General features: G+C 33.9%; 1 protein-coding gene across 1 annotated transcript in view; it reads left to right on the plus strand.

Annotated features, from left to right (window-relative positions):
- The first annotated feature begins 542 nt into the window (after window positions 1-542).
- The window catches only part of LOC123665939 (voltage-dependent calcium channel type A subunit alpha-1), a 37,120-nt gene continuing 24,821 nt past the window's right edge, over window positions 543-12,841 (plus strand). Inside the window, exons 1-9 of the mRNA XM_045600166.1 lie at window positions 543-688; window positions 6,099-6,231; window positions 8,200-8,339; window positions 8,594-8,704; window positions 9,315-9,415; window positions 9,988-10,143; window positions 10,830-11,050; window positions 12,072-12,175; window positions 12,718-12,833. Coding sequence (XP_045456122.1) covers window positions 543-688; window positions 6,099-6,231; window positions 8,200-8,339; window positions 8,594-8,704; window positions 9,315-9,415; window positions 9,988-10,143; window positions 10,830-11,050; window positions 12,072-12,175; window positions 12,718-12,833 — 1,228 coding nt within the window. The remainder of the gene's footprint in view (window positions 689-6,098; window positions 6,232-8,199; window positions 8,340-8,593; window positions 8,705-9,314; window positions 9,416-9,987; window positions 10,144-10,829; window positions 11,051-12,071; window positions 12,176-12,717; window positions 12,834-12,841) is intronic.

Genomic DNA, 12,841 nt, shown 5'->3' on the forward strand with positions numbered 1-12,841 from the left:
GACTATGCGTTCGAAGACTCCGGAAAGAAGAGTAGAAAGTTAACTCCACCAAAGAATTCGTGTTCACCATTCTTAATTTGCCTTAATCGGCCGTCAAGATTTTTCATAGTTAGCTCTATTCTACCAATCAAGCCCTTTCAGTTGATTTTGAGGTTGTTGTGAAGTAATATATGATCCGCCATTTTGTATCGGCGGACATCTTGGATTTACAATCATAAGAAATATATTATGTTGTATTGTCATCAAGATTAAGAGCTTGTACTAAATATCAGATCAATCTCTCATCAAGACCGTAAAACCGTTTAAAAACCTTTTAAAATTTTAAACTAAAAATCTAAAATATTCAAATTTTGTGCATTTTTAATTGTCTTAATTTAAGTTTTTTGTGTCTTTTGTTCTAAATCAGGCTTTAGCAGTCTATTATTAAAAAAAAACACTTTTTTAGAAACTGCGTACTAGTCATAAGCGTGGAAAAAAGGGTTGTAACAGAAAATATCAAACAAGATATCTGATATGATTATAAAAATTTAAATTTTGTTATTATGGTTTCCAGGTTGGCGGCAGCGCAGGAGGCGGCGGGCGCGCAGGCTCGCGCGGCGTCAGCTGATACCATGGGCGGCGCGCACCAGCCCGCTACTCCAGGGCCCAGCTCGCTCTTTATATTCTCCGACGAAAATCCTATCCGGAGGTTTGTATTACTAATTTTTATTATATTTTAAGCACTTAGTTCAATGGGACACTGTCTAAAAATATAAAATTAGGATAGCCGCGAACTTTCTTAAATTTATAACATCAGTTGAAGTAAATTTTCTATACATATAATAAAATGGTAGGAAAGTCAAAACTGTACATTAAATATTTTTTTAAAAGAATACTTCGGTGGTGATCTAAATCGCTACCGAAGCCAAAAATATAGTTTTTAGAATTTTTGTCTGTTTGTCTGTATGTATGTCCGGGATAAACTCAAAAAGTACTGCATGAATTTACTTCAAATTTGGCACGAATATTATTAAGAAGTCGGGTCAACATATAGGCTACATATTATCACGCTATCGCCTACGGGGAACGAGCAGTGAACCTTTATTTCTTCAACGCATTCTGTAACAACGTGTAATCTAACGACGCATATTTGAATGTTGTTGTTATTATGTTAATAACCAGGTCATAAGCTAGCTTCACACTATAAATAAAGACATTCTGTAGTATATTTAGTATCAGCATTGCACCTGCGCGAAGCCGAGGCAGGTCGCTAGTAATAACTAAAACATCACACTCAACGCCTTTTATTAGTGATCTTGTGACGGTTTTCTGAAAACAAACACAACTCGCAAATACAATATTTGCCATGAGCGAGGATCAAGCCCAAGACGCTAAGCGCAACAGCCAGTGACAAATTGTCTTTGGAGGAAAACTAGGCTGGCTTAATTCTTAGTTAAGAAGATATTAGATAAAAACATAGTAATTGTCTGAACTTTGTATTTGTGGATCATTTTTAGTGATTATATGGACGCAGTCTCATTAATCAAAGGTATTAATTCCGTCTTATTTACCGTATTAACAAGTACTAAGTTATTATATTTACTTATTATTTCGGAGTAGAGTATGGATTTACTTTTAAATAAGTATAAAAATGTGTACAGAAACTCTTATCTAAGCTAAAATATTTTTGTTGGGGATAGTCCCTTGATTTATAATAACCAAGAACCATTTTGAGTTTTGAGGTTGTGCACTAGAACAAAAACTGTTTATTTAAATGACTCCTAAAACCCCGCCAACAGTTTGGCTATTTAAAAAAAAAGGTAGATTAATATTGCATCAAATTATATGACAAAGAAACGACTTAACGTAGCACTAGCAGACACCATTGACGTCTGCGATATCGATTTAAAATGCTTTTCCAATGTCACCTACGTCAAATAATGAAAATGATTCAGTTAAATTATCATGTTTTATTGACAATACTAGACCAAACTTCGTAAGGATTGAATTTATTTACTTGAAAACTATATTTAGTTGAAATCAAAGCAAATCTCAAATCAAATATTTTTTAAGGAAAAATATAATAAATAAATAAATATCTACACAATAAACACGGTCGTCTGTTCCTAAAGTAAGCAACTTAATGCTTGTGTTATAGGTAACAGCCGACTGGTATATAGCTACATAATACGATAAACATACTTATAAATAATACATATATAAATATGTAAATAAATATTCATATTACACCCAGACTCGAAGTGGGAATCGAACCCACAACCCTCGGAGCAGAAAGCAGGGTCACTACAAACTGCGCCAATGGGCTTGTCTTAATAAAGTACAAGCTAATGTATAATAATAGTAGCAAATTACTAATCCTAACTAAAATATTATAATACTTACAATGTAACACTTATGCTGTCGTGGTTATGGCATTAAATGATATAGCCACCCCCTCTCTTCCCGTGGGTATCGTAAGAGACGACTAAGGGATAACACAGTTCCACTAACACCTTGGGACTTAAAAAGCCGACTGATGGCTGGATAACCATCCAACTACTGGCTTTGAAATACACAGGCCGAAGACGGGCAGTAGTGTCTTCGGTGCGAAAAAGCCAGCCCTGCAGTCACCAACCCGCCTGCCCAGCGTGGTGACTATGAGCAAAACATCCAGCAGTGGACTGCGATAGGCTGAAATGATAAAAATAATAAAACACTTAAATAATATTATTATTACCTTATAGTTTAATTACGTTTTATTATTACATACGTATATCAAACACTACCACGTAAGATGCATATTTTGGCCTAAGTATTATTTAAAATTAATTATAAAACTATTTATGTAATCTTAATCTTAAATTAATTAACTTATCCCTCATTTATAACGTTTTTGAATCTTACAATAGTGGCCAGAAATGAAAAACTTGAACAAAAAGAAACAAAAAAAACATTGCCTAAGTAATCCCTTCTTTATTTTACCATATAATTGAGAAAAGCAGAAAAAAGATGTTACTAATTTTAAATGCATATTTAACGATTCGTGTGAATTTTTAAACAGAAGGTTAAAGAATCTATAGCTTTTTGAAGGTATGCAGCCAGTAAAATTTTTGTATACTAAATATTCATTAAGCTTTAAATGATTCATTTTTTGGTTTCATTACACTATTATCGTACATTTTTTTTAAAATGAAAATAATGATTTTAATGAAACAATCAAGTAATTAACTTGAAATGTTTTCATCTCTCTAGGCTTCAAAAGTACTTTTGGATCATCCATTTGCAAATTATAATTCTTCTTCTTCCTCGTTCCCTCAATGGTAAGGATCGCGACCACAAATGATACATCTCCATTGAAGGCGATCGTAAGCAGCATGTGTGCACGCAAGCTGCCTCCCACTGTATTGATGGCGTGAGACCATCTTGGTGGTGTCCTCCCTTTGGCGCGTTTCTTTTCAACTTGACCCAGTACTATAAGTTTCTCGAGACTATGCATGGGAGACCGCAAAATGTGCCCGAAGAAGGTTAGGGCCTGCTCCATGCAGATCGTTGTGAGTCGCTTGGTGATGTTGAGCTCTTGTAAAATTGATTTGTTCGTCCTCATGGCAGTCCAAGGAATTTGAAGTAGTCTTCGCCAACACCACATTTCCAATGCATTGATCTTGCTGCAACCGCGACTTCTGAGGCACCAAGTTTCAAATTATCATAATATCTTCTATATATATTAATGAATGTTTGTTTGTATGTCCTTTTTAGAATTGTAAATTATGCATTTGATCATGTCATGATCTTCAGTAAAGTGTTGTGCATAAGTCCACAAAGGTTTCTGAGTTGGTACGACCAAAAATAAAGCGTAGCAACGCGCGCAGGGCACAGATAGTTACTCTATAAAAATTTACGCTTCAGCCTGTAATATCCCACTACTGGGCACAGGCCTCTTTCCCCGTGTAGGAGAAGGAATATAAAAAAATAACATATTATTATTAAATAAAATTATAAAAAATTAACTATGGTTAGTTAATATGAAGCTAACACACATCGGGATTTAAATTCTGCAAAGAAGAATCGCCACGAAACTCTGCAGTTAAATGACTTTTATGATTTTTATAAATACTGGTGAATTTTAACTTCCTTTTGTTAAAATCGTTCGTAATTGGATATTGCAAAAACAAACACGTAGAAATAAGGTTTTTAAGGTAATTATTTAAAATTATAACAACTCGTTTAAACTAACGATTTATCTCTGGATCATCGCGGAGGAATTTCAAATGTAATAAATGTTTTAAAATATGTATGTAGGACGGGTCAGGAGAATAATATTAACCGATGAAGTAAAACGATTGCGGGTGTACATTTCGCTCGTCAAAGACTTGAAAGTAATTCCTTATTTTCACGGCGACATAAATAGTTCTTGTTTCACATTAATACGTCATGGAACCATTCATACTATTTTTATTATATAAGTTAATATGTAATTTCTGTAGTGCGTAATTTTCATTAAGTGGTCATTATTTCATATATTAACTTTTATAAATAAGATATAGGCACTTAGAATATTATATTTCCTTTTATGTATAGTTTTTTTAAAAATTATGACTAATATCAATCATGATATTAATATCAATTGCTTTAACTGAATTTTCATTATCGCATCGAAGCTATCTAGTATGTTGTTTATTGGCGACAAAAATCTGTTAAGAAAGGCTGAAGAATAGGTACTTTGCCAAGATTTCGATAAATGTTGAACGACGCCAGCTCTAAATTTTGTCACTTTTGTATATACACTAATGTTCGGTTATTTAGAAAACGATATGTTTTGTTCACGACTCGATGGAGTTAATTAATGTACGTACGTGTTGAGCTTTTGATGACCGTTTTGTTGTAGCGTTAACGAATATGCTTTTAAACCGACGGTTGTAAGCATTGTATGGGGAAAATATTTATATTCCACCAGGGGAGCAATATTTCTATCGAAACAAAGACTTTGTTTATATACCAAACTTTTTGGCGCTTTGGGTTGTATTTTTTCTTTTAGGGTATACGTATGAAGCTAGATATCCTGGTTACAACACAAACAATTGATAGCAATATTTATAATGTTTCCAAATCAGCAAATTAATTTAAGACAATTTTTTTTTTAAATTGTTACTCTTGGGTTTTTATAAACAATGTTAGAGAGAAAAATCACATTACTTTAAAAAAGTCTTAAATAAAAAATTATAAAAATCTAGTTGCCGAACGTTGTACCTGAAACGTTTTTGATGGAAGTTTAAATCTTGAATGGTATTATTGTTGATTTGTAATTGTTCAACCAGCCGATTAAGCACGCACCACGCACACGCTGCACGCTAAACTCGATGAGCGCCTTACGTGTTTCTTTCGATGTAAACGCGCAATGAAAGTGGTCGAGACTCATTCGATTTTTTTAAAGGAACCATATAGGGGTGGATATTTCAATTGTGTATTAGAAATTAAGCATGCAAAAAATGCAGTAAATTAGACCAAACCTTAATTTACTGATTTGAGAGAGAAAACTCTTTTCTGTTATTACACGTTTTGTATTATTGAATAAAGGCTAATTAATGTTTATTTAAGTATCGCTTCAGCCTGTAATATCCTACTACTGGGCATAGGCTTCTTTCCCCATGTAGGAGAAGGATCAGAGCTTAATCCACAACGCTGCTCAAATGCGGGTTGGCGGATATATTACCTACTATGAGTAACGATCGCTATCAGGTGTACATGATAACAACCGGGACCGACGGCTTAGCGTGCTCTCCGAGGTACGGTGGGGAGCCCCACTAGGACTGTACAAACACCCAGACCACGACAAACACCTGTTTGGCCAATACAAATGTTTGTCATGTGCGGCGATCGAACCCGCAACCGCCAGCTCAAGAGGTACAATTAATGGCTGTGACCGTTGCGCCTACGCGGCGTCTATTTAAGTATATTATTATTTAAAATTTGCAATGCCGTGTCTATATATAATACTTACCTTGTTTATTTCACAATGAAAATAGCATTATTTACAGAATACAAACATATAAAGAAACTGTTCTCTTAATACTCTGAAGTTTTGATATCTTTTATATAAGTATTGTAAACTTTAATTCCAGGTATACAAAGTTCATTATCGAGTGGCCGCCCTTCGAGTACGCGGTGCTGCTTACCATCATCGCCAACTGCGTGGTGCTGGCGCTGGAGGAGCATCTGCCCAACGGCGATAAGACCATCTTAGCACAGAATCTGGTAAGAAACATTTTCGAAGCTTAATTATAGCACTACCTCAGTCTCTTTAACTGAGGACACAGCAGAAATTTCCTGTTCAAAATATGGAGCAGTCCGACTGGGGTAGTACCTCGACCTTACAGAAGATCACAGCAAAATAATACTGTTTTCAAGCAGTATTGTGTTCCTGTTGGTGAGTAAGGTGACCAGAGCTCCTGGGGGATTGGGGATTGGGTCGGCAACGCGCTTGCGATGCTTCTGGTGTTGCAAGTGTCTATAAGCTACGATAATCGCTTACCATCAGGTGAGCCGTACGCTTGTTTGCCGACCTAGTGACATAAAAAAAAGCACTAAGTAAAAAACAGTTACAAATGTTGATATCTTATTAAATGAATGAATACTTGTTTTTATAAAATGAAGTTGTTGGAAACTTCTGATTAAATTAATTACATGTATAAATAAAGAAATATATGCAAGATTAAGAAAAGTTAAATGTTATAAATATAAAGTTTTATTAAACATTATATAAGGAAAAGGTCACGTCCTACTCAAGATAAATTTTTCATTAATATTTATAAAATGACCTTTATATTTCGAACTTATGAGAGCCTAATTAGAATACCATAATATGTATAAACATTTAAAAATAATTATTATTATCTTAGTATATTTTATTATTATTCAGTGCTAGAAAATAATTCATATTACCTTAAGTGAAAATAAAGGGCATAGAGTGTAAGTTTCGTCAAATATTTCGAAGTTACTGAAAGACTGGCTGTCATTTGACCATAATAAGTACCACCTGTCTATTATCAGACGTCATTAGTAAAAGATTACAACCGTTACTCACAATATCTTTTGTCTATTAGACCTTTTAGAGTGGGTTTCCACTGACGTGGAGCTGGGCGGAGCGGAAAAGAGCGGATCGTGAATAGACTGATGCTCGAAATATTACACGCAAATTTCACCATGTTTCTGAGTTTGGTTCCAATTTTCCTATACGCTCTCGCTGGAACCTACATATTATTTCTCAATAATGCTATGTGCTAGTTAATCCAATTTCTCCTTCTTATTTAAATGAAAAATTTATACATCTCGGCGAAACTTCAAAATTATGATCATCTCGAAGACTTATGCTGAAGCTACCCGTACATAAGTCCAAGTACTTTGGCCAGTATTTTATTGTTCAGACTATTAAATAATTCAGTAGCCTGCCCTTACCAATAAGAGAGGTTAAATTACTGTTGACTTTTAAAAACCACATTAAGGGTCACTATTTTAAGTAAGAGACGATTTAAATAGTTATGATATGGTGCAACTTCTTTTATTTTTATTTTCCTTTTTGTTTATTAAAAGTATTAAAATGTAAACATTTGTATGTAATACAACTACACTGCCTACCCAGTTTAAATAATAAGTTTCCTTTTGATGTCTGGGTTGTCTGGAAGAAATGGTTAATTAGCCTTAAGTCCGCCCATTACACTTCATAGTCTGTAACTATCTTTATGCTTTGTTTGTATATAATGTATTTGTGGTGTATAATAAACTATAAAATAAATAAATAAAATATAAATAGAATTTTATATGGTCAAAAATCCAGAATATATGTTTTCTTTGCGATATTTACTTCCATTTAATCTGCATCCAAAAATCTTCGTCTTCTAGAAGAGAAAGATTTTAAAGCACTGCTTATTTCTTTGCCGAAAACATGATGTATTTATTATCTCTCCAAGAAATCGAATTTTACTAATAGGAACACGGCTCAGCTTTGATCCTCACAATTTAGCTCTACTCCTCCCTGCTACACTCCGCTCCACTCCATCTAGATCAATCAATCAGCAATCGCATCCTTATGGTTCTCGTGAAGAGGTCTCCTATAAATTATTACTAAAATAAGCTTTCCACTTATTCTTCTTTATATTATTTTTTTTCTTCTATTTACTGTGTCAATATGTAAATGATGTTTACAAAATGTTTCATTTGTTTCAGGAAAAGACCGAGGCGTACTTTTTAGGAATATTTTGTGTAGAAGCCTCGTTAAAAATCTTAGCCTTAGGTTTTGTTTTACACAGGGGTTCTTATCTTAGAAACATTTGGAACATCATGGATTTTTTCGTTGTAGTAACTGGGTAAGTAAATATATAAATTACTTTTTACGTAAATAATAGAAATTTCTTCCTGAATCATTGAAATGAACAATCAAAGCATTGGAATTTAGTGTCGATGAGATAAACATTGATGTGCATGAATCTCACAAAAAGGAATCAAAATTTATTCAATGATCGAATAAAGAAGATTTTAAATGCTATCCGCACTCAATTAGGTGATTGATAGTAAGTTAGGTGTAAGGGCCCTTACTGAAATATTCGATAACAAAAACTAGGTCGATGACGATTTTCGCCGAATACAACGTGGACGTTGACCTGCGGATGCTGCGCTCGTTCAGAGTGCTCCGCCCTCTCAAGCTCGTCTCGCGGATACCAAGTAATTCACAGTAATTGGCGAAAAGTTCAATAAATTACCTTATTATATTGTATAGATTTCGTTCTGGATAGATGTGAAGTGATCTTTTTTGAATGTAGATAACACAGCGCTAGTTTTTGAAAATAGAACTTTTACATTATTAGTGAGAGAACGTAGCATCGATTTCTTGCAAGATAAAATTCGTTATAGATGAGTGATTTCCAACTTTTTGTGATTTATTGTCGATGCTAAATGTACTTTATATTTCGGTTATTACGTGTTGCATAATAGATAACATTTATTACATTGTGTATTGTTATTTTCAAATAAAACTCTAAAGTAAGATTTTAGCTAAACACAACTACTTAGGTGTGAATAAATATGTCATAGTTTAAATTTTGTAACGTTTAACATGTGATTAGTTTAATAAAAATGTAACTAGATAAAATACTTAGATCGTAGATAATAAGCTAGTGACTCTTGTTGTGTTAAAGATGTGGGAATATGGTTCTGAAATTTAAATAATGTTGATGTTTTCGTAGTTGCCAGGAACCTTTCACGAGCATATTCCTCAGTAGTAATTTTATTATTAAGTTAGTTGCTAGTTCAAGCTATAGTATCGAGTGATATGTGTTCGGCAGTATCATCACGCAGCTGCCAATCGCGCCCGCCGAAGTCGACTTCAGGACCTTGCGTGCCATTAGGGTGCTGAGGCCCCTTAAATTAGTATCGGGCGTTCCTAGTGAGTCTAGAACATTCTTAGCTTAGCATTGGTAGATTCACCTATAGCAACGGTTGCATACTTGAACAAAATTTAAAATGCATTTCGTAAGCTTAATTATAACGTGTTACGTTTAAAAGCTTACTTTTGACACAGGTTGCGTGACTTCCTTGAAAATCGTAATATGTTAACAAAAAATCGGTTTCAAATTATGCAACTGTATAATCACATGTTTTTGTGCACGATCACTGTAATTTTTACATTTGCTGGCTTTTTAATGTTATATTGTATCGTTTGTTTTACAATCATTACTATACTCTTAATTAAATGTCGTATTAAATCTCGAACATCTATTTCTATTTTTATGTCTAACACTGTCATCGATTTTCCAATCATTCTACATTTTTTTCTACACGCTTTTTTCAAATTGGCTTAATTTTATTGTCATTGGTTTAAATCTTAAACATTTATCAAAATTCAAACAACCATCGAATGTAATGATCAATTGATTGCCTTAACGAATTACATGATAAATGTTGATCCTTTCAACATTTTCTAATTGTACTATAATTGTAAGATTATTTTGTATGCAGGTTTACAAGTGGTATTGAAGTCGATCATCAAGGCGATGGCTCCATTGCTACAGATCGGCCTCTTGGTGCTTTTTGCAATCGTCATATTCGCTATCATAGGCCTCGAGTTTTATTCTGGGGCGCTACATAAGACTTGTTATAGCTTAGAAGATATAAGTGAGTATAAAATTGTTTATCATTCTATTATGCATTTATTTTAATAAGAACTACTTAAGTGACTTTTCTTGCATCGAGATATCGATTTGGAAATTAATTGAGCTTCCTCTTGTTGATTTCAACTTTTAAATTTATAACAACTTTGCTATTTTACTTTGGGAAAACTATTAAAGTCAACACTGAGTAGTAAACAAGAAAAGTTGTGCTACTTTGTGCTGTATCTATAAATTACAAGTACTAACCTAGTTACTGCTGTAGCGATTATTTTGGAAATTTATGGTGCGAATTCTATCGAATTTCCACACAGTTTCGTTTTCGTCGAGCTAGTCATTTCGACTCGAATATTTATGTGATGTATTTAAACCACAGTTCAGGAAGTCAGTAAAAGCTGTACGGCTGAAAAAAGGCGATTCTGAATTTAAACTAGGTTTAGGACTACGTTTTAAAAATATTCGACAAATGTGTAGCACAATTTTGTTCCAATCAAGTTTTTGAATAAATTATTGTTCTAAGGAATATATAGATTAAATTACCTTTTATCTCAAATAAATTGCTTGTTTCTAAAAAAATTTCCTATTTAATGTAATTATAAATAGAAGAGTCCAAAATGTACGTCTACTCTCCAATATATTGTTAAGTAGTTGTATAAAAACTAACACATCATAACGATGCAATTTTATGTGCAGCTGAAATAGTAAACGATGGCGAATCTCCAACACCATGCAATGCCGACAACGAAACGCTCGCACCTTATGGAGCATACGTTTGCGCTTACGACAAGAGCACGTGCCTGGAGAAGTGGGAGGGCCCAAACAGAGGCATCACCTCTTTCGATAACATCGGCTTCGCCATGCTCACCGTCTTCCAGTGCATCACAATGGAGGGCTGGACCGCCATCCTCTATTGGGTGCGTTATGATAACCAATCTCTTTTTATAGACCAAAGCTTTTCACTCGTAAATCAAAGACCTTGTTACTCTTTATTATAAACAATATCAATTTAAAAGCGCTAGCTGCATCTTTTAATTGATTTGTATTTTTTTTGAAGACCCTTCTGGAATACTGGTGGCAAAACCAACTCCGGAGACTGAGGTCTCCCATACAGGGCGGATCTTTGTATTAATACAAATATTTGTTTCTAATTTGGACTTTATTATTCATCGTTCCTTATGTAAGGCCATCCCTATTATCATAAATACGTGATAACGATTACAGCACTTGGTAGGAAAATCGTGCATTTACAGTAATATTTCGTAACATATTAAGTTCCAATACTTGTTCTATATAAGAAAAGAGGCTGTTGCTGTTCACACATTAAGGCACTGTTTCTGTTCGGATCAGCTCAAGTTTCCAAACGGAATTGCTAATCGACGTTTAAACTTATAATTAAATATCTACATTTCCAAAGAAAAAACAATTAATGACTTTTGATATAATGTGTAAAGTATAAGTAGCTACTGGTATTTTTACGATTATAGTCATTATGAACATAAAAAACTTCATTTGAAACTAAAAATTACTTTTCATTATCATCATCATCACAGCAGCCTTTCGCAGTCCACCACTGGACATAGTCCTCCCCAAGTTCACGCAAAAATGGCGTGAACTCATGTGTTTTGCCCATAGTCACCACGCTGGGCAGGCGGATTGGTGACTGGCCTTTGTATTTCAAAACCAGCAGTTAGGTGGTTATCCCGCCATCGGTCGGTTTTTTAAGTTCCAAGGTAGTAGAACTGTGTTATCCCTTAGTCGCCTCTTACGACACCCACGGGAAGAGAAGGGGTGGCTATATTTTTTGATGCCGTAACTACACAGCATAATACACAGCAAATTACTTTTGATGAAGCAATAAATTTAAAATCATTATTACTTATATCTCCATAAATTTTCTAACAAATTTAATATTATTCTAAATATGCATTGTTTCAGACAAATGACGCGTTAGGTAGTACATTCAACTGGATTTACTTTGTGCCTCTCATAGTATTGGGTTCATTCTTTATGCTCAACTTAGTTCTTGGTGTTCTTAGCGGGTGAGTGTATCAAATATTTGTATTCATCTATTCACTTAAAACATACTTACTTTAGCCATTTTTTATTTTATGTTAAACGTATATGTCATGTACAGAGAATTTTCAAACGAGAGAGGCCGTGTAGAACGTCGTGCTCAATTCCAAAAGGAAAGAGCTCGGCAAATGTTTAACCAAGATTTTACTGGTTATATTAATTGGATTACCCAAGCAGGTTGGACATTATGATTGATGTAGGCTACTCGAGGTTGCGTTATGAAATTGTTGTTTATATTAATGATAGTATTTTTCTGTTTAATCGCTAAAGTGTAAGAAAAAACTGTATATGTTTTACCATCTCATCATAGATCTCAATCATTATTTAAGTGTAGAAATCAATCCACTTATTTTATATTTACGTTTAAAGTACTGCTATTTACGAGTACATTACCAAATATCACATTTAACAATCGTTCGATTATTATGATATCAACTGATGCTAGTAAGAACTGTAATAAATCAGTAGCATTTCATCGCTAGATTGTATCATGTTGCCGTATTTCCAGTGAATTCGCTAAAGAAAGAGAGAAAGTAGAAAATAGACAAGAATTTCTTAAAATAAGGAGACAACAGTTACTAGAGAGAGAACTCAATGGTTACGTTGAGTGGATTTGTAAAGCCGGTAAGTAT

Source organism: Melitaea cinxia, chromosome 2 (genome assembly GCF_905220565.1).
Source record: "Melitaea cinxia chromosome 2, ilMelCinx1.1, whole genome shotgun sequence".
Classification (NCBI taxonomy): domain Eukaryota; kingdom Metazoa; phylum Arthropoda; class Insecta; order Lepidoptera; family Nymphalidae; genus Melitaea; species Melitaea cinxia.